The sequence below is a fragment of the Vulpes lagopus genome, chromosome 7 (genome assembly GCF_018345385.1).
Source record: "Vulpes lagopus strain Blue_001 chromosome 7, ASM1834538v1, whole genome shotgun sequence".
Lineage (NCBI taxonomy): Eukaryota > Metazoa > Chordata > Mammalia > Carnivora > Canidae > Vulpes > Vulpes lagopus.
In genome coordinates this window covers 9,361,612-9,383,741 of record NC_054830.1, presented here as the reverse complement: position 1 = coordinate 9,383,741, position 22,130 = coordinate 9,361,612, and the positions used below count along the sequence as shown (strand labels likewise).

The window sequence follows — 22,130 nt, the reverse complement described above, 5'->3', positions numbered from 1 at the left end:
GAAGACTCTTATCAGCCCCAGGTTCCCTCTGCTTCTTTCCCCCTACCCCCACCGTCCTTTTTTACTTTATTTATTTATTTATTTATTTATTTATTTATTTATATTTTTTAAAGATTATTTATTTATGAGAGAGAGAGAGAGTACGTGTGCAAGTGTGAGCTAGGGGAGGGGCAGAGGGAGAGGGAGAGGCAGAGACTCAAGTGGACTCTGAGCTGAGCTTGGAGCCTAAGGCGGGGCTGGATCTGACCACCCCCAAGATCAAGACCTCAGCCAAAACCTGGAGCCCATCCCTTAACCGACTGAGCTACCAGGCACCCTTGTCCTTTTTTATTTTTTAACTTGGGCTACCCCACGGCCAAGTTCACAGATCTTAACTATATGCCTCAATAAATTTTTGGCTCTGTGGATAGCTGTGTAACCACTGTTCATTCAAGATAGAGAACCCTTCCGTCTCCACCCTGGGGAACGTGCCGTCATATCCATCCCAGGCCAGTACTCTCACCCCTGAAGCAACTGCTGGTTCATATCATCATGGATTGGTTTTGCCAGGTGTTGTTTTGGGGGTCAGCAGCTTGTGCTTTTCCATTGCTGTGTGATATGCCATTCATGGAAGCTCCCCAATTTATTCATAAGCATAGATTAATTGTGCCCATTTTTAAAAAGATAGATTTATTTATTTATTTATTTATTTATTTATTTATTTATTTATTTATAAGAGACACAGAGGGAGAGAAGCAGAGGGAGAGGCAGGCTCCACGCAGAGAACCTGATGTGGGATTCGATCCTGGGACTCCAAGATCATGCCCTGGGCCAAAGGCAGGCGCTAAACTGCTGAGCCACCCAGGGATCCCCTAATTGTGCCCATTTTGGGCTTCCTATAATGAGTTGGCTGTCTTATCTTTGTCCTGGGCAATTGCCACCCTCTGACATGCTATAAATTTTACTTATTTATCTTGTTTGTGTTTTTCTTCTTTTTGGAATGTCAGCTCCCTGAGGGCAGGGAGTCTTATTCACTGTTAGTCTTATTCACTGATATATACTCAGCCTATACTATTTGATTCTCCTGAATTATCCAACCAGTGAAGGAACTTTTAATAAAATAGATCGGATTCTGTACCACATTTTCATACTATCATTCTACTGGCCATATAAGAATTTCTTTCTTTAGAACCTACTTAATTTCTCTATTGTTGGACATATTGAGACATTATACAAAAATGCTACAATAAAATCTTCATATACCTTTTCCCTCCTTTTGGATAATTGCCTTTGTATAGAATGCCAGGAGTAGTTTTACTGGGTCAAAAAGAATAGGACCTATATGTTAGTGGTTTCTGATACACATGGCCAAAAGACTTCTCCAAAGGTTTGTACCAATTTACACTTTTGCCAGCAATACCTGAGTCTACCCATTGGAATGCACAGTAACCTATAATGAGTATTATGTTTTAAACTATTTTTGTTAATTTAATGGATAAAAAATAATAGCACCTTATTATTTTAGAATTCTGATTTTTTATTCTATTTTATTTTTTAAAATTTTATTTATTTATTTATTTATTTATTTTATGATAGTTACACACAGAGAGAGAGAGACAGGCAGAGACATAGGCAGAGGGAGAAGCAGGCTCCATGCACCGGGAGCCCGACGTGGGATTTGATCCCGGGGTTCCAGGATCGCGCCCTGGGCCAAAGGCAGGCACCAAACCGCTGCGCCACCCAGGGATCCCAGAATTCTGATTTTTTTAAATGGGAGCTGACATTAGTTATTCTACAAATATTTGTTAAATATCTTCTCTACACTAGGCTGTGTGCTGGGTCCAGGGCACTGGTGAGTTTAGCAGTGTGTGTTCGGTGCCCACATGGAGTTTACCACCAGGTGGGAGGCGTCTCTCAAGGTCCAAAGAGGAGACAGAAATCTGATACCTCCCCCTTCCCATAGTTCAAGTGAAGAGGTTTTATGGAGAGTCTTGCTTGAAGAAGTATGGACAGAGGTAAGGGAGCCCCCAAGAGATGGGGACACTCAGGAACTAGCAATAGCAGAGAGCCTTCACCACCCTTGAGTTGAAGCCATGGCAGCACCAGAGCCAGAGAGAGCTGGAGCTGTGGGGGAGGGGACTGCCTGGCAGGAGCCATCGTGGTGGTGGTGGATGGACAGTGCCACTTACCAAGGAGGTGACACGGAAGCAGAGAGGGAATGGGCATCCCCTGCCCTTCTCCTCCCTGCTCTGAGTTCCTGGGGGTGCCTCCCATTGGCAAGAGCGGGAATCCAGGGAGCCTGGGAACTGGGTTTTACTAAGAGAGAGAAGGGCAGAGAATGAATCTAGCAGGGGAGTGGGTGGGCAAATGGAGAACCACTTTTTTTTTTTTTTTAAAGATTTTATTTATTTATTCATGAGAGACACAGAGAGAGAGAGAGAGAGACACGGAGACAGAGAGAGAGGCTGAGACACAGGCAGAGGGAGGAGCAGGCTCCATGCAGGGAGCCCGACTTGGGACTCCACCCCAGGTCTCCAGGATCACACTCTGGACCAAAGGTGGCGCTAAACCACTGAGCCACTGGGGCTGCCCAAGAACCACTTTCTTAGGAGGAGATGCTCATAAAATAAACAAGCAACAAATAGTTGTGAAGAGTTCTCCGAAGGAAACCAGCAAGGTCCAGTAATGTAGAACAGCAGTGGTGTGGGGAATGGGATCTGCTTTTAGCTCAGGAAGTCAGGGCATGATAGTAATGACAATATGTGTAAATAGCTCTTAGAATAGGCCAGATACCATTTTGGATTTTTTGGCCGTGGTGACCAATCTGGTCCTCACAAAAAGCCCCTGATAGACACTCTGATTATTCCCATTTCACAGATAATATTTTCCAAGGCTGTAGGAGTTCATTGTGGAAACTTGTAGTGGTGGTGGTGGTGGGGTGTCTCAGAGAGGCCCCGCTATGCATTTTGTTGTCCCAAATATGGCCCACTGGTTTTCAGTTATGAAAGTAGAGCTACCTTGTTCATTCGTTAACTCATCTGACATTTCTCAAAGGCTTACAAAGCTAAATAAAACTTTTTTTTTTAAGATTTATTTATTCATGAGAGACACACACACAGAGAGGTAGAGACATAGGCAGAGGGAGAAGCAGGCTCTGTGCAGGAAGCCTGATGTGGGACTCGATCCCAGGACCCTGGGATCATGCCTTCAGCTAAAGGCAGATACTCAACTGCTGAGCCACCCAGACATCCCATAAAACTGGTTTCTGTACTTGAGGGGTCTTGTGTTTATTGAAGAAACAGGTAAAGACAGCTTGTTCAGACCATTTGTATGTAGCAGTCAAGAATTTTATTTGGCTGTATCTAAAATAAAATGCTGCAGTGGCCCAAGGACTTCTTTTTCTTTCTTTCTCATGATCAGTCTCAAAATGGCTGCTGCAGCCCCAGACATCACATCTGCATTTCAGGCAAGAAGAAGGTCAAAGGACAAAGGTCAGTTGAGACCAGTGCCCTTCTGGTTTCGCTGGCTAGCATTGTTCACATGGACATACCTCCCTGCAGAGAAGCTCAGGAAATGTTCTGAAAGCTAGAGAAGAAGGCACGAGCAGATAGTGGGTGGGCAACCGGCTGTCTCTGAAACACTCTGTCTCAGGTGTCTGTTACAGTGTCTGGAACATAGCAGACGCTTAATAATTAGTTGTTAAATGAATAAATACACAAGCTACAGTATGGCGGGCCATTCCATGAACAAGCATGGAAGTAGAGATGAGGACTCTAATCCAGTGTTGGCAGAGGGTAGGGGGCAAAGAGGGGAAAGAAAGGTGCTGCCCCTGGGGGGGGAGGGGGTTATATTTAATCTTCTGGTAGACTGAGGAGTCCTCAGCCAATCTGTCCTGAAATTGCCAAATTGCCCTATTCCCGCAATTACTTTGTTTTCTTGCCTCCAATCCTTCTTCAGCTTCCTTATGTTTATCTTTATGTTCAGATGATCCCCGGGCTTATACAAGGGTAGATGAAGGAATGATAATGTTAGATTAAATAGATTCTCACACGAGGCAGAGACTTCGCCTTTCTCCATATTCTCCCTGATGGCATTTTATTGGCTTTGATAGCTGTAGAAGCTTAGTTCGGGATTTTTCTGGCAAAATTCCCAGAGAGCAGGGTTTATCTAAACTACCTAATGTGCAGCATTTGCAAATAATTATTAATAGATGTTTGCATTTTCATTCTTTATGAATGCTGCTGTGGGGTGATTCTGTAATTCAAGAGGGACGTGGTAATGTGGATCGCTATCCTTTCCCACACTACCCCTCCCTCGGTCTCCTCCATCTCAGCTGATGGCAGCTCTGTCCTTAGGCTGCTCAGTGCCAAAATCCCCAAGGCGTCCTTGACTCCTGTCCTTGGCTGCCACCCCATGTCCAACCCATAAGCAACGCCTGTCTGCTTTGGCTTTAAAATATATGCAAAAATAACTCTCCAGGTACCCACCTGGTCATGGCTTCCATTGTGTCTCATCTGGACCAGTGCAATTGCCTCTTCTCTGGTATTCCAGCTTTGCTTTTCCTCTCGCTCTGCTCAGGCGGCCAGGGAGAGACTTTGAACACTTGAGTCAGCTCCTCTTCTCAGCACCATTTATGGTCTCCAACTTACTCGGAATAAAAGCTGAAGTCCTCACCGCAATCCATAAGGCTCTGCATGTTCTACCCTCACCTACTTATTTGTTCATAAGGAGCATGTTCCTGCCTCAGGACCTTTGCACTTGCTGTTCCCTCTGGAATGCTCTTCCACAGGTTTTTGATGGCTCCTTTCTTTACTTCCTTCAAGTTGAATGTTACCTGAACAAGGAGGCTTCTTTGGTCATCCTGTCTGTAACCCACCCCACTCTGGTCCCTATGCCTGATTTCATGCTTCTACACCACGTCTGCCATGATAAGTAATTATTTGTTTATTGGCCATTTTCCCCAGTTAGAATGTCAGCTCAGTGAGGGCAGGGATTTGAGACCATATGGTTCTGGGCTTTGTCCTTGGTGCCTAGAACAGCTCCTGGCACATAGTAGGTATCCGACAAATATATTCAATAAATGAGGCAGAGCATATTTGGCCACTCTGGAAAGACACTTGGAAATATGTATGAAGGATCTTACAAATGCAGCAATTCTACCTCCTACCCAGTAATTCCACATGCCAGACAAGAGGAAATATCTGTGCCTTCAAGACACCAAGACACAATGTTACTCATTGCCCTGTTACTTTTAAAAGCATCTAATTGGAAACATTATTAAAAGTTTGCAAAAGGGAAATAAATAGTAAATGTAGCCCTTAAAAGGATGGTTAGGATATGATGCCCAGTGAGAAGGTGGTAGAAGAAACCTTCTCCATTCCAGAATACTTAGTACTAGGAAGAGCTGCTCAGAATGACCCCACTGAAACTCAGAATCCAGATGGGACTTTGTCCTGTAAAATGAATATAAACTTCATAAACCTAAGTTTGTCTTTTAATCATGTTGAATAAAATGTGACTAATGATTGCAAATATATGATCATTCTTTATTTTTTTCTTTATTTTTATTTTTATTTATTTATTTATTTATTTTCATTCTTTATTTTTTAAAAAAGATTTCTTTATTTATTTTAGAGAGGAGGGAGTGGCAGAGGGAAAGGGAGAGAGAATCTCCAACAGACTCTGTGCTGAGTGTGGAGCCCAATGTGGGGCTTTATCCTAGGACCCCGAGATCATGACCTGAACTGAAATTGAGACTGGGGTGCTTAACCGACTGAACCACCCAGGTGCCCCCAGTCTCATTCTTTGAATTATCGAAGAATGAGTCAACAGTCAACACTTTTTTTGCAACATTTTTGCATATGCCTCATTTCCTGTTGAAATTGTGGGGCCAAACAATGGACCATTTTTCTTCTCATCCTTGACTTTTGTGATGTGATTGTGCAGGGAATCAATTTTGCACACTGATGCAAGGTTTTCCTCAGTTTCCCCAGAGGGCCTTTAAAATCATTTACTCATTAGTTCGTTTTTGTTTGAAGCCTTCCTCCCTGGCATCTGCTTGTTTTCTGCCTTGCGGCTGTTAACTGGCTTCACAGTTTCCTCATTTGGTAATGGCACCCTCTTCACTACAAGTGGCTCTCCCACATCACTTGCATCAACTTCATGAAATCCTGCTGGCTTTTGCAAAGATTTCCAATTTCCATGTTACAATTGATTCACATCATTTCAGATTATCTCATCGAATTTCAAGCAACCATCAATAATCTGAGATAAACATTGGCAATCACATTGATCTGATGGGCTCTGAAGTGATACTTGTGCTAGTCTGGAATGGCTAATTGTGAAGTTATTGGTTCATTAGTGAAAACGTTTATGTTAGGATGACTTTTGCTTCCCTAAGCTCATAACTGTGTGGATATCTGGATAATGAACCATATCACGAATACTCAGATGATGAAGAACTATTGTATATAAAGCATCTTTACACTATAATTACCTTGTAAAATAAAAACACAGGGCAGGATGGGTTGGGGAGTGAACAGCAGACAGAAATACAACAGAATGCCCCTCTATTGTTTGTATTGGGGTAGTCATGGGACAGTGGCTTAAAATATTTTCATTAAACATGGAAACTACTTTATTTTTGAAAAACATTTTAAAACAATTTATAAAAAGTTTAAAGAAGAGGCTTATGTGGGAGACAGGAACCTCTTTATGGGTCCAGGTGGGAGGCAGGGAGAGTTAGCAGCACTGAGACCCAGGCTCTGAGTCTGTCTGACATGCTGTGTGGATTATCTCATTTAATTCTTCCAACTACCAATGAAGTGTAATTTCCTTGTTTTACAAACGAACCCACCAAAGCCAGAGAGGTTGAGCAACTTGCCCAAAGCCACACAGCTCAACCACACATCATTGGTGAGCCCAACCAAATCTCCTTAGGGTGACTCGAGTTTCTTCTTGACTTGGGAGCTCATGACACTTTGAGACACACATTCTTGAGCAAGCATCTCAGGTAGGAGAGTGAAATGATTTCTGTCAGCACAGGATGGAAAGTATTTTCCACAACAAAAGACACAGACGATGCTAGGGGGAGGAATAAAAAAGACATAGAAGAGAAGTTTAATGTTCTGTTAAGTCAACCCGGATGCTGTCTCTGTAGGACCACATGTGTTGGAGCAGCCTGAACCTAAATGCATTTGTGTTTTCTCTCTGCAAGTAATTCTTGGGTGGAACTCTTATTCTCTTCAGAAGAGTGTTGTTGGGATCTCTTCTCTGTTACCTTTATTTGTCTGCATCTCTGATGAGTCCTTCCCTGGGTTTGCCTTCCTTATTTTTGGAGCACGGGATGCCTCCCTTGGACGTGAGATGCAATTTCACCCGACATGTAGGAAATATCATCAAGGGAGCCAACACTTGTATATTGTTCCCCTGTGCCTGGTGCAGCCCATACCAGGCATCATTCATCCCTTCCATGATTCCCCAAGGTGCATCCTGCTCTCATCCCCATTTTGCAGAAAAAGAAACTAAAGCTCAGGGAGAGAAATGATAGTTCATCCTAATGTATGGAGGAAGGGGATTATTGTTGTTGCTGTGTCGCTCCTGAGTGAGGAAACCATCTCCATGGCAGTGAAGACCGTGCAGAGCTGGATGGTCGCCCAGACCAACACTATTCAACAGAAACGCAATAGCAATCACATGTGTAACTTTAAGTGTTCAAGTAGCCACATTAGAAAAGGTAAAAACAGACAAGTAAAGTTAGTTTTAATAATACATTTTATTTAACCCAACACATTGAGGATGTCATCATTTCCACCTGTGTGGAATATAAACATTATTGATGAGATATTTTGAATTTTGTTTCTTGCACTAAATCTTTGAAATCTATTGTATATTCTAAAATTTTTTTTTTATTTATTTACTCATGAGAAACACACAGAGAGAGGCAGAGACATAGGCAGAGGCAGAAGTAGTCTTCCCACAGGGATGCCTAATGCAGGACTTGATCTCAGGACCCCAGGATCACGACCTGAGCCAAAGGCAGACACTCAACGACTGAGACACCCAGGCACCCCTCTGGTGTGTATTCTTATACTTGCATCTCGGTTTGGATCAGTCACATTTCAAGTGCTCTAGTGGCCATGTGAGGCTTGTGGCTATACTGTAGAGAGAATAAGTCCAAGTCTTTTGACAAGTAGTTCTGGGATTTTCTTTTTCTTTTTTAAGATTTTCTTTATTTATTTTAAAGAGTGAGAGAGCACAAGCAGGAGCTGGGGGGAGGAACAGAGGGAGTGGGAGAGACTCTCAAGCCAACCCTGTGCTGAGTGGGAGCCCAGTGTGGGCTCAGTCTCACAAGCTCGAGATCGTGACCTGAGCCAAAACCAAGAGTCAGATGTAAACATCTGACTGAGCCACCCAGGTGCTCCAGTTCTGGGATTTTTCTATTATACAATGGAGCCAGGGCAACATGTATATTGGGGGTTCCTGACTTACATTCAACTTTTATCCTACAAGCCCCTTAAATATTTTTTGTAGAAGGAAAGAAGGGAGAGACAGAGAGAGACAGAGAGAGACAGAGAGAGACAGAGAGAGGAGAAGAGGTAATAAGGAGGAAGAGAGAAAGGAAAGAAAGAAGAGAGGGTAGGAGGAAGGAAAGAGGTAGGAAGGGAGGGAGGAGGAAGCTTCCTTTGGTCCAAAATTTTTGAAAGAGGTAACAGAATCTATCCAACTCCATTGTCTTAGTTTGAGTCCCCCTCCCCGAAACAGAAGCAGAGATTCAACTGCTTTGGGGGGAAATCCCAGGACACACTTGCAGAGGAGTAGAGAAGGGAAGAACCGGCAATGGATGTGCCATCAGGCAAGTTGCTGGGAGCAATTAGTACTCAGTTACCAGTGGGGACCTCTAGTGGGCAGTAGAAAGCACATTCCTCAGAGCTACTGCACCCTAGGGCCAAGAGAGCTGGGGTATTTATCCACCAAAGGGCCAAGGGGGCTTGGGTATTTATCCACCAAAGGGCCAAGGGGGCTGGGGTATTTATCCACCAACCAGAGCCAAGGGGGCTGGGGTATTTATTCACCAACTAGGACCAAGGGGGCTGGGGTATTTATCCACCAACTAGGGCCAAGGGAGCTGGGGTATTTATTTATCCACCAACTAGGGCCAAGGGAGCTGGGGTATTTATTTATCCACCAACTAGGGCCAAGGGAGCTGGGGCATTTATCCACCAACTAGGGCCAAGGGAGCTGGGGCATTTAGCCACCAATTACCAACAATTACGGGTTGAAGGACGCTCCCAGGAGCATTTATTTCCTAGCATCACAGCCTGATGCACAGACACTGTGGTGGCCAGGAAAAGCCCTCATTGCACCCACTCCCACCCTCACCCCTGGGGGATGGCAGCAGAAAGTCAGACCTGCGTGCACCAAAGTGGTCAGGTCCAAGCTGGACGTGCCGGGCACACCCATGACACACCACCTTCTCATAATTCCAAAGCTCTTCTTTTTCATCACAAGCCCTCTTTAACTTTAAGCATGTTAACTTTGTGACAGTCGGGGCGCCATATGGGACGTGAGATTATTTAGCTGTTGTCATCTCAGTGACAGAAAAGGCAGAACAGCTATGGAAGGACATCACAGATGTATGCATATATTTACGTGTAACCCTGTAGACACGTGTGTGTCCCCATTCATGTTATTGCCAAGCTTAACTCTTACCACATTCTCTTGTTGTTGTTATGTGCATGTTTCCTGCTCTCTTTTTCAGTCATTGGTCAAAACAGAAGAAAATAAAAGGGGTAAGTCCACCTTTCCCAGGGAAGTAATGCTGCTGAGATTCTAACCAGATGTCAGGACCGGATTTCTCCCATCTCTGTCCCGGCTCCATTCCCATTCTCTTCCAATTGTGACATTGTTTGTATTTGGTCTCCGGTCTATCCTTTGCTTCTTCTTAAAAAATCCCAGCAAATGTTTTTAAGTTTTCACGTCTTCTGTCTCTCTCTTATAAAGATAGCTCACATTCCGCACTCCTCCGCCACTTGCCCTGTTCATTTTTTGAGGCAGTGGGCTACTATTTTGACTTCTCTCGGTTGCAAGGCCTGGGGCAGTGAACAGGATAGGCAGGACTTTGAGGTCCTAGAACTCAAAACATTTTAAGGGACATGCTGTGACTTTATGGGAGCATTTTAATTTTATCTATTTATTTGTTTATTTTTAAGTAGGCTGCACATCCAAGGCGGGGCTTGAACTCACAACCCTGAGATCAAGATTCGCAAGTTTCACTGACTGAGCCATCCTCCCCGATGTCTTCACCTCTGTTCCTTTCTTTCCAAGGGTCTCAGCTTAAATGCCACCTTCTCAGAGCACTCTTTCCAAAATTACTCACCTCTTCTTCTGTCTGACTGCCCCTAGGTGCTCCATTTTTCTTATAAAAATGATCTCTACCCAACATTTGCTAGATCTGCCCAAGTTCACTCATTTTTTTCCCCTGGTTTCTCTGCCCTAAAACATGAGTTTCATGTTTGTTCTCTTCATGACTGTATGTATCCTTGATGCCTGGGATATGACCTGACACAGAATAGATGCTAAATATTTGCCGCATGGATAAAGATACAACAAATGGCGTTGACCATTTTTCTTGAGTATTGCAGATGAAGTGACAATGTTGGCTCTGTCATCTGTGACTTTATTTCCAGTTGTGGCAGAACTTACTGTTTCTCAAGTTTAGGGGACCTAGCTCAGTTCTCAATCCAGAAAAACCAAGACAGGGTTTCCCTAAGCAGATGTGGTTCATTTCATTAAATTTCCCTTTGCTAACGTCTTGGGATGCACATGAATATATAAGTAAGCATTTAATCAAGCTCTTGACTTCCTAACAGGGGGGTTAGATGCTGAATATAATTTGCAATTGCCTGAGAATATAGTAAGCTTGAGTACTTTTGTTTCCATAATTAAGTGTGAGGTTCCCCTCACAATGTGAATCAAGAACACTTCAAGGTGTTGATAAGAAAAGAGTATTTTTCCTTTTGGAAAAGTTCAAACTTATAGAAAAGAAGAGAGACTAGAGTGATACCCCATCATATTCTTACTATCTGTCTTTAATTATTATCAACTCCTGGCTCATCTTATGATACTGTATCTAAACTTTTAATATCACCTTACTTTGCAAATTAAAGCAAACCTTTAATGTTAAAGCAAATTAACATAACTCTGGGTTATGTTAAAGCAAACCTCAGGCATCACACGATCTCATCTGTAAATATTTTAATATGTACTTCTAAAAAGCAAAGGGTTCTCCAGTCGCTGTGGAAAATAGTATGGTGATTCTTGAAATATCAAACATAAAATTTCCATATGTTCCAGCATCCCACTTTGGGATTGGGAATATACCCCCAAAGAGTTGAAAACAGGGAATCAAAGAGATTCTTATACCCATGTTCATAGGACAATTGTTCACAATAACCAAAGGGTAGAAGGCAGCCCAGGTGTCCACTGACAAGTGAAGAGATAAGCAGAAATAGTGCAATCATACGATGGGATATTATTCATATTAAAAAGGAAGGAAATTCTGGCATGTATCATAACATGGACAAACTTCGAGGACATGAGGCAAAGTGAAATAAGCAAGTCACGGAAGGACACATACTATATGATCCCACTTTATACGAGGTCCCAACTCCATGGAAAGAAACTAGAATGGCAGGTGCCAGGGGCTGGGGGGAAGGGGAGGGGGAGGATCGTGTTCAGTAGGGATGAATTTCTGTTTGAGATGCTGGGAGAGTTCTGGAGATGGATGGTGGTAATAGTAGCATAACAAGGTGAATGTATCCAATGCCACTGACCTGTGCGCTTAAAAATGGTTAAGGTGGTAATTTTTATGGGAGGCATATTTTATCATAAAAAAGGACTGGCTTGTTTGAAAAACCATGACCTTAATGCCATTATCATATGCGTAGCAGAACCAGGGTGGTGTTTTTCAGTCCTTATCTGGCTTTTTGTTTGGTAGCATTTGACACTGGACTCCCCATCCCTGGGGCTTCTGTGGCATCAGCCACCACATTTTCCTCCTACCTCCTTGATGGTGCCTGCTCAGCCCCCACTAGAGGCTTCTGTTTCTCTGCTCTGCCTTTAAATGTCAGGCCTTCTTAGGAATCCTTCCCAAGGCCTCAACCCTCTCTGGGTCAATTGTCCAGAATTATTCCACCCCCTTCCAAGGCATTCATACTGTGTATATTCTGATGGTCCCTGTCCTAGTTTGCTGGAGCCACCGTATTTACTACAAGCTAGGTATCTTACAGCAACAGAAAGTTTTTCTCTCACCATTTGGGAGTCAGCAGGGCCACACACCCTCCACAGGCTCTGGGGAGAATCTGTTCCTTGCCTCTCAGTTTCTGGTATTTCTGGCAATCCTTGGGATTCCTCAGTTTATGGAGGCTTCATGCCAATCTCTGCCTCAGTCTCCATGTGCCATCTCCTCTGTGTCTGTGTCTTCTCTTTCTCTTGTCTCTTATAAGGACACTTGTCACTGGATTTAGGGCCCATCTGGATAATCCAGGATAAGCTCATCTCAAAATCCTTTAACTTGATTATATCTGTGGAGATACAATTTCAAATAAGATCACATTTTCAGGCTTTGGAAATCAGGATGTGGACATATCTTTAGGGGCTACCACTCAACCCATGGCAATCCCCAAATATGTGTCCCTGTTGCAATTTCTCTCCTGAGTCCAGAGCCATACAGAGAGTAGGCAGATCTGACTTCCGCGAGTCTCCCAGTCTTATCATGAGCAAATAGCAGACAAACCCTAATGAAAGGACGTTCTACAAAATACCTGACTGGATATTCCTACAAACTACTAAGATTGTGAGAAACAAGGAAAGAAACCATTACAAAGAAAGGACAATAAGGATACCAGATAACTTGATAGTATGTGGCATCCTGGATGGGATCTCCAAACCGGAAAGGTTATTAGTGGAAAATGCAGTGAAATCTTAGTAAAATGCAGGGTTTATTTAATAACATTGTATTGGTGCTGGTTTCTTAGTTTTAATACATGTACCTGAGTTATGTAAGATGTTACCATGAGAGGAAGCTGGATGAAGGGCATATGGTAACTCTCTTGTTCTATTTTTTCAAGCTTTTAGAGGATATGAAATGCTTCCAGAATAAAAAAATCTGTTTAAAAAAATAAAAATAACCCAATATTGAACCAGTTTGGGTCATTCACAGACTCAGATCCCAGGTGTGGAAGGTTGACTTACAGTGATTTTTTTAAAAAAAGACTTTATTATTTTTTTTTTTGGAGCAGTTTTAGATTCACAGCAAAATGGAGAGGAAAGTACAGTGATTTCCCATATACCCGCTGCTCCACACAAGCACAGCCTCCCCACTATCAATATTCCCACCAGAAGGTATACTTGTTCCAGTTGATGAACATGGACCAACATACCATTATCACCCAAAGTCCATGGTTTACATTATGGCTCACTCTTGGTGTTGTACATTCTATGTGTTTTGAGAAATGTGTAACGACATGATCTATTATTAAAGTCTTGGACAGAGTAGTTTTGCTGTCCTAAAAATCGTGCTCCATCTATCCATCTCTCCTTCTCCCCTAACCCTGGTGACCAGTAATTTTTTACCGTCTCTGTAGTTTTGCCTCTTCCAGAATGTTATATGAGTGAAATCATGCCATGTGCAGCTTTTTCAGATTGGTTTCTTGAACTTAATAAAAAACATTTAAGATTCCCCCATGTCTTCTCATTTCTCAAGAGCTCATTTCTTTTTAGCACTGAATAATATTCCATTGTCTGAATGTCCCACAGTTTCTCCATTTACCTACTGAAGGACACCTTGGTTACTTCCAAGTGTTGACAATTAGGCATAAAGCTGCTTATAGGCATCCATGTGCAGGATTTTGTATGGATAGAAGTCTTCACCTCCCTTGGGTAAATACCAATGAGTGTCATTTCTGGGTCCTAAGGAAAGAGTAAGTTGAGTTTTGGAAGAAATCTCTAAGCTGTCCTTCATAGTGGCTGCACCATTTTGAATTCTGACCAGCAGTAAATGAGAGTCCTGTCGCTTCACATTCTTGCCAGCATTTGGTGTCATCAGTGAACCGGATATGGGTCACTCTAATAGGTGTGTGGGGGTATCTCCTATTTTAATTTGCATTTACCTGATGACATATGATGTGGGGGATCTTTTTCATATGCTTGCCATCTGTTTATCTTTGTTAAGGTGTCTGTTAAGGTCTTTGGCTCATTTAAAAATCAGGTTTGCATTTTCTTTATTGAGTTTTAAGAATTCTTTGTATAGGGCAGCCCCGGTGGCGCAGCGGTTTAGCGCCACCTGCAGCCCGGGGTGTGATCCTGGAGACCTGGGATTGAGTCCCACAGGTTCTCTGCATGGAGCCTGCTTCTCCTTCTGCCTGTGTCTCTGCCTCTCTCTCTCTCTCTGTGTCTCTATGAATAAATAAATAAAAATATTTTAAAAAAATAATAAAATTTAAAAAGCCAGATGTGTTTAAAAAAATAAATAGGTTAAAAAAAGAATTCTTTGTATATTTTATTATTTAAATGATTTTATTTATTTATTTGACAGAGAGAGAAAGAGAACACAAGCAGGGGGAATGGCAGGAAGAGGGAGAGGAAGAAGCAGGCTGATGAGCAGGGAGGCTGATGTGGGGCTTGATCCCAGGACCCCAGGATCATGACCTGAGCTGAAGGCAGTTGCTTAACCAGCTGAACCACCCAGGTGCCCCAGAATTCTTTGTATATTTTAGATAATAGTCCTTTATCAGACATATCTTTGCAAATATTTTCTCTCCATCTTTTATTCTCTCGACAATGTCTTTTGCAGAGCAGAGGGTTTTAATTTTAATGAGGTTCAGCTTTTTAATTCATTTCAAGGTCATCTAGATCTTCTCCTATGTCATCTTTCAGGAGTTTTACAGTTTTGCATTTTATATTTAGTCTGTGATCCCTTTTAATTTATATGAAGAGTGTTAAAATCTGTTTTTAGATTTCTTTCATTTTGTGGATGTGCAGGTCCAGTTGTTCTAGCACTATTTGTCAAAAAGATAGGTTTTCCCCATTGCATTTCCTTTTCTCCTTTGTCAAAGATCAGTTGACTATATTTGTGTTGGTCTATTTCTGAGCTCTCTTCTGTTCCACTGATCTATTTGTCTATTCTTTTTCCAATATTATTCTGTCTTGATAGTAAAGTCTTGAAGTTGGTTACTGTCAGTTTTCCAACTCTGTTCTTCTCCCTCAACATTGTTCATGTTGGCTATTCTTTTGCCTCTCTGGATAAACTTTATTTTTATTTATTTATTTTTTTGGATAAACTTTAGAATCAGCTTGTCAATATATACAAGTAACTTGCTGCAATTAAAAAATATTTTATTTATTTGAGAGAGAGAGAGAAAGAGAGAGAATGGAGAAAGGGAGGGGCTGAGGGAGAGAGAGAGAGAGAGAATCCTTAAACAGAATCCCCGCTGAGCATGTCTTGCTACAATTTTGATTGGGATTGCATGGGATTTATAGATCATGTTGGGAAGATCTGGCATCTTGATTATATTGAGTCTTCCTATCCATGAACATGGGATATATTTCCAGACTGGTGGCGATTCCAAAAAATCCATTTATCATTTCTTGACAGCTTACTGTGTTCCAGTCACTGTGTTAAGTGGTTAGCTGCTTGATCTTAATTAATCCTTACAGTAAGGAGCTTTGTCTCCTTTTTACATATGATGAAGCTGTAGTTCAGAGAGGCTAAGAAACTTTTCCAAAAACACACAGCTAGGAAGTGCTATAGCTAGGATTTGAACTCAGGTCTTCACCCAGAGTTAGGCTCTGCCTCACTTATTTTTGGAAATTTGTAGGGCATGTACTGCTCTGTAATGTTATGTCTGGAGTGACAGCCCCATTCCATCTCTGGATTCACTCTTACTGCTTACATCGTAAGCACAATGTCCCACAAATGTCTGGATTATAAGATTTGTTTTTTGTCATTTATACCCACTATCTCCCAAAGATCTTGGTACTCATTCCCCAACTGGTATCCAGACCAGAAGGCAGAGACCAAATGTCTTTTGGCTGATCCATTTTTGCAACTCAACATGACTGGATTAGCTGGTAATTGTTTTAGCAGCCAAATGAATGCGATTTGCAGTTATTTATTTGGGGCACTTATTTCAGAGATGCTAGCCCTGTTCAATTGAATAACATTCTCAAAGCCAGTATGGTAATGCTGCTGCTGATTGATAAATTAAACCTCCAGCTGGCAGATGTGTTAAAGATTAGAACCAATGGCTGAGACTGATTTCTAGCAGCCTGCTGTTAAACTGCTTCTGTCTATGATGCTAATGAGATTCTATATCATACAACCTGGTCAGCATCAGTAATTTGGATTAATGAGGAGCAAGGTACTATCTACTGCAGTTATTTGAGGGGTCTATGAAGATTTCTTGCCCACCTATCCCCATTTGCTAGGTAATAGTAAGCTTCTAGTCTGTTAGAGATGTAGATAGTAAGTCTCCCTTCCATTAGAGATGTATTCCTTCGGCTAAGTGAAATTTTTTGTTCTCTGTAAAGGGAATCTATAAGGATAATGTATTTGGAGCCCTGTCATACTGTAGGGTGCCTGAGTTGAGTTCTTTCCAGAAAAGGTGATTGAGCAATTGAGGGGGTTGGAGGACTTGGGAGGATTTGGGGGATGAAGAGGTATACTCAGACATGTGTGGATATCTTTGCTTGTCACAAGATTGGGGGTACCACTGACACTTAGTGGGCATGTGCCAGGCCTATTAAACAGCCCAGCCCTGAGCACAGGACAGCCCTGAACAACAAGAATTTTTCCACCAGAAACGCCAACAATTGGCATTTCTGGTGGAAAATGATAATTCTAGAGAATGCCAAGATAGGGATAGTAAGTTTGCCCCTTCTGGAGTAGTGATTGCTAAACCTGGCTATACCCCCAAGGACTTGCTGAATGAGAATCTGAGTAGAAGGGAGGGCCCAGGAGTCTGTATTTTATAACTCTTTGCAGGTGGTTCTGATATGCAGCCAGCTTGTCTGCTGTTGAGGCATGGGTTAGAGCATTCTGGAGGACTGTTCTTTGTCTTCTAGTAAAAAAAGAGAAAGAAAAGAAAAAAAAAAAAAGACCAATGTTTGTTATAGGGACTTTAGAGTCAAAGTACACAATGAAAATTACAGGTCTCCATGACAAGTGGTGCCACTTGGGATCTACATTCAGTGCCACTCGGGATCTACATTCGGAAGCATTATGAACATTTTCTTTTGAAGTATAGTGCACACAGAAAACTGCATAAGTCATTGATGTATAATTCCATTGTGTGTGTGTATGTGTGTGTGTGTACACTGTGTGTATAAATATATATACATACATTACCTCTTCTTTATCCATTCATCTATTAATGGACACTTGGTTGCTTCCATATCTTGGCTATTGTAAATAATCCTGCAATGAACATAGGGGTGCAGATATCTTTTTGTTTATCCATGTATGAACAATATATAATAGGAATTATACACTATGTTCTACTATGTGTTTCACTTTTTTTTTTTTAAAGCTTTTACCCATTTATTCATGAGAGACACAGAGAGAAAGGGAGAGGCAGAGACACAGGCAGAGGGAGAAGCAGACTTCATGCAGGGAGCCCGATGTGGGACTCGATCCCAGGATCCCAGGATCATGCCCTGGGCCAAAGGCAGTGCTAAATCACTGAGCCGCCCAGGCTGCCCTATGTCTGGCTTTTTTCCGCTCAGCATTATGATTGTGAGGTTGGCCCATGCATTAGTGTGTAGCTGGGGATCCATCCATTCTTGCTGCTACATGTATGAATGTTCCACAGCGCATTTATCCATTTTGTTGTTGATAGACATTTGAGAAGTCCCCAGTTTTTAGCTAGTATGAATGTGCTGCTACTCATGTTCTAGGGTGTGTCTTCCAGTGGACATATGTCCTCATTCCTCCTGGGTATGTACCCAAGAGCGCCAATGCTGGACCATGGGATATTCAGATGTTCAGTATTGGTAGAAATGGTCAGTTTTCCAAAGTGGTTGTACCAGATTACACTCCACCTAACAGAGTACAAGTCAGATGTAGTTTCAGATTAATGTCAGTAACTTGGGCAAGTTTTTAAACCTCTCTCAGCTTCAGTGCTTTCATCTGTAAAATGGGGCTTCTGTGAAGACTTCATAGAACCTTTACCCTGATGAGGGCTTTATCAATGAGAGATCACCTTTCCTGAAAAACTCTGGGGTCTTTAGAAACCTGTATGGGGGTGTGGGGGGGGAGAAACCTGTATAGGTAACATGTATGCTATGTAACTCAACTGTCTTCTCAGGCAAGTCCATAAAAACAAGTTATTATAAGTTTGCCTTGCATGACACAATTTTCTTACATGTCTGGTTATTTGCATCCACACATGTGGGATTACTTGTTTCACATTGGCTATCACCTTTGAGATATGAAACAACAACAAGTACAAAAATCATTAATATTTGTCAAGAATCCCATATGCCCCATCTCCTTGCAACTCTAGTTGCTCTTGGTTTAATCATTTTGTCCATACCCTGACAAGTTAAGAAATCTTGAAAGTGCTGTAAGCAACCTGTAAAGGCTGACTCATAGGCACAGAATGGGGAATTTATATAAAGATGTATCTTTTCTAGAATGTTCCAAAGAACTCAAATTCTGTTGGAAGGGGGGAGATCAACTCAGATTCAACTAGCTAAGGCTTAAAAAAAAAAATTGCCATCTTCATCCTACCCTCACCCCCGCCTTCCAAGTCTATACATGGCTTTCTAAAAACTCAGTGGTTTCTTGGTACATCAACTTTGGAAGACAATTTGGTGCCATCTCATAAACCTGAAGATAGGAATACCCTGGAACCCAAAAATTGCATTCCTAGGGCTATTCCTACAGAAATGCATGCTTACAGAGTATTTGAAGCAGGAATGTTTAAAGCCCCAAGTGGAAACAATCCAAATGTCCCATCAAGGGGATAATGGATAAACAAATTGTGGCATACTCTTTCAATGGAATACTATGTAGCAGTGAAAGTGAATCAATCTCAGTTACACGTGACAACAGATGACTCTTAAAAGACATGATGTTGGACCAGAGAAGCCAGACATCACAGGATATATACTGTATGATTCCATTTTTATAAGAATATAAAAAGATGCCAAGTAGAGCTGTATTGTGTAGGAATGCACAATAAGGTAGCGGAAGTATAAAGAAACGCGAGGTTATTAATACTATAAAGTCAGAATAGTGATTATTGCTGGGGGAAGATGGGTGTGTTTCTGGGAAGCAGGTAATGTCCCATTTGCCACCCTGGACCTGAGTGTTAGTTTCACTAACAACTGTTTCCCAGCAATTGTCTTCAACTGTACATTTATGCTTTAGGCATTTTTCTGCGTGTTTATTCAACTTCACAATATAGAAAGAGGAATGGGAAATAAACTGCGGTGGTTCTGGAGGGAAGTGAACACCATGCCGTATATACCGCCCAGCAGCCCTATCCAGCCGACTAGGACCTGGTTTAGTTATCTGCCGCTGGCAGTTAAAGATTTGCCACCTCTGGAGTTTTTTCAAAGAGGAGCTGAGCCTTTTATCCCAGCTTGCGGGGCCTCTGTGACTTGAAACTTTGACACAAGTGCCCCCGAGTCGTTCTCCAAAATTTCTCTCTTCCTAAACGGACCAGATTCGTTTAGGGACTGACTAATTGCACCTCTGGACACAAATCCCCCCCCTTTTTTTTTTTTTTTTATTTTTATCATTAAGTTTTTTCCTCCCAACGTTTTCCTTGCAAGATGCCGAGAGCGTCCGGTTGTCTGCAACCGAAATGGAACCCGTTGGAAAACAAGGTTTCCTCCCAGGGGAGGAGGCATCTGTCGTCCCAACTTCCCCCCCAGCCTCTCGACCATCCGGCTCTCCCCTCTTCTCCCCCACAAACTCCGCTGAGCCGGGTCCCCTCGCGCCTCCGCGATTGGTCGCGGGCCATCATGTGTCGACAGTCTGGGTGGGTCTTTCTCCCGTTAAACTCATCAATCGCTCCTCTTTGGAGCTTCGCTGGCCAGTGGTTTAGACCTTTGAGCCCATATTCCCTCTCCCTTCCTCTTCCCCCACCCCTCCACACCGGTCTTATTTTAGCAAAACCCAGAGGAGGAGGAGGAGGAGGCAGCATTGGGGGGGTGGGGGGAACGCTAGGCATTGCAGCATCCGGGAGCAGCTACTGAGTGGCTAAGCGAACGGCGCATACCTCTCTCTCCCTCTCTCTCTTTTTCCCCTGTTGGGAATTTTCAGGATTTCATTGCTGCAATTTAACCCCAAGATGAGGCACGGTTGAGCAAAAGGCTGCGCGCACACGCACACTCACACTCCTTCGTGAGCAGAAGAGGCAGCCGCTGGTGATTCAGGAAGAAAAAAAAAAATCACCCGGACCCTGCGGCTTCAAGACTCCTTAAGAGCCCTCCGGAGCGTTTCCCTCCCCTCCCCTTCTTTCCTTGCCCGTTAATATTCTTTCTTTTCATTTCATTTCATTTTTTTATTTTTTTGGCTACAGATCTTTCAGCATTTTTAAGGTCTAGGAACTCAAGCAAAACAGAAAGGGGGATTTTTTTTTAAATTTTTTGGGGCTGCCCTCCCCTCCCCCCCCGCAAAGACCTGGTTTTCTAATTTTTATTTTTTCAATAAAATTTTTATTCTAATGGGCCGAGCGCACTCCTTTTGCAAGATGCCAGCCTGACCCGGACCTCGGAGGAATTTGAAGCTTCCACTGCGTCCCGGGGGGGCGTCCTTTGCAAACCGTTCGCGTCTTAAAGGGGGTGTGCGTTGTTTTTTTTTTTTTTTTAACTGTCTTTTTTTTTTTTTTTTTTTTTCCGGAGTGGGTGGACTGGGGATTGCCTGGATTCCTTCCTCGGTTATTTTTTGCCTCGCTTCCCTCTCCCCTCCCCCTCCCCGGCCCCCGCGCCCCGCCCCCGCACCCTCCTCCGCCCCTCCTTCTCCGGGGTCAGCCAGGAAGATGTCCCGAGCCGCTATCCCCGGCTGGGGCCGGGCAGCCGCCTTGTGAGCCCCCGACCCGAGGCGCCGAGCCGCCGCCGCCCGATGGGCTGGGCCGTGGAGCGTCTCCGCAGTCGCAGCTCCAGCCGCCGTCTTCACAGCCCCGGCAGCATCGGCAGCGGCAGCGGCGGCGGCGGCGGCGTCTTCCGCATCGTTCGCCGCAGCGTAACCCGGAGCCCTTTGCTCTTTGCAGAATGGCCCGCTTCGGAGACGAGATGCCGGCCCGCTACGGGGGAGGAGGCTCCGGGGCAGCCGCCGGGGTGGTCGTGGGCGCCGGAGGCGGGCGAGGAGCCGGGGGCAGCCGGCAGGGCGGGCAGCCCGGGGCGCAAAGGATGTACAAGCAGTCAATGGCGCAGAGAGCGCGGACCATGGCCCTCTACAACCCCATACCCGTCCGACAGAACTGCCTCACGGTCAACCGGTCTCTATTCCTCTTCAGCGAGGACAACGTGGTGAGAAAATACGCCAAAAAGATCACCGAATGGCCATATCCTTTGCCCGAGCCCGGCAGCGAACCCCGGCAGCTGCGCCTCCCCCTCCTCCCTCCGCTTCCCCTCTTCCAGGCTGGGAGAGAGACCCGGGGGTTGATGGGAGGTGGGGGGGTCTTCCAGGGGCTGGGAGAGGGGGCACCGGGGAGGAGTGTGGAGAATCTCTCCACCCCGAGCTGGGTTGAGCTACCGTGGAGGCTTGGGGTGGGGGAGCCTGGCGAGTGGATTCCTCCTAAGGACCGATTTCAGGATGAGGGCTGGGCCCTGGGGTCGTGACAGGGGCCTGGGTGGGAGCTTCAGAGCCAGTTCTGGATGGGTCAGAGTTTTCCCACATGAGCACGGAGCCGGCCCGGGGCCTGGGCTCTCTGGCCGGGGCTGGAGAGCCGTGGGGGCTTCCGCTGGGTTTCCTTAGGTAGCCCTCTCTGGAATCCACGGGAGCCTCCAAAGCTGGAGCCCGAACCCCACTCACTGGCTTCTTCACCCCTGCCTCCTCCCGAAGAAGGGGCTGCTCACTTAGGGCAGGGTGCTTAGGGGTTCCCAGGCCCAGGAGCCAGTGGAAGAACATGTGGCCTTCA

General features: G+C 44.0%; 1 protein-coding gene across 4 annotated transcripts in view; it reads left to right on the top strand.

Moving 5' to 3' along the window:
* Positions 1-22,130, top strand: part of CACNA1A (calcium voltage-gated channel subunit alpha1 A) — a 286,336-nt gene that overhangs the window by 51,429 nt on the left and 212,777 nt on the right. For all 4 annotated transcript variants that reach the window (XM_041762541.1, XM_041762540.1, XM_041762539.1 and 1 more), the window contains exon 4: positions 21,261-21,554. In XM_041762541.1, coding sequence (XP_041618475.1) covers positions 21,261-21,554 — 294 coding nt within the window. The remainder of the gene's footprint in view (positions 1-21,260; positions 21,555-22,130) is intronic.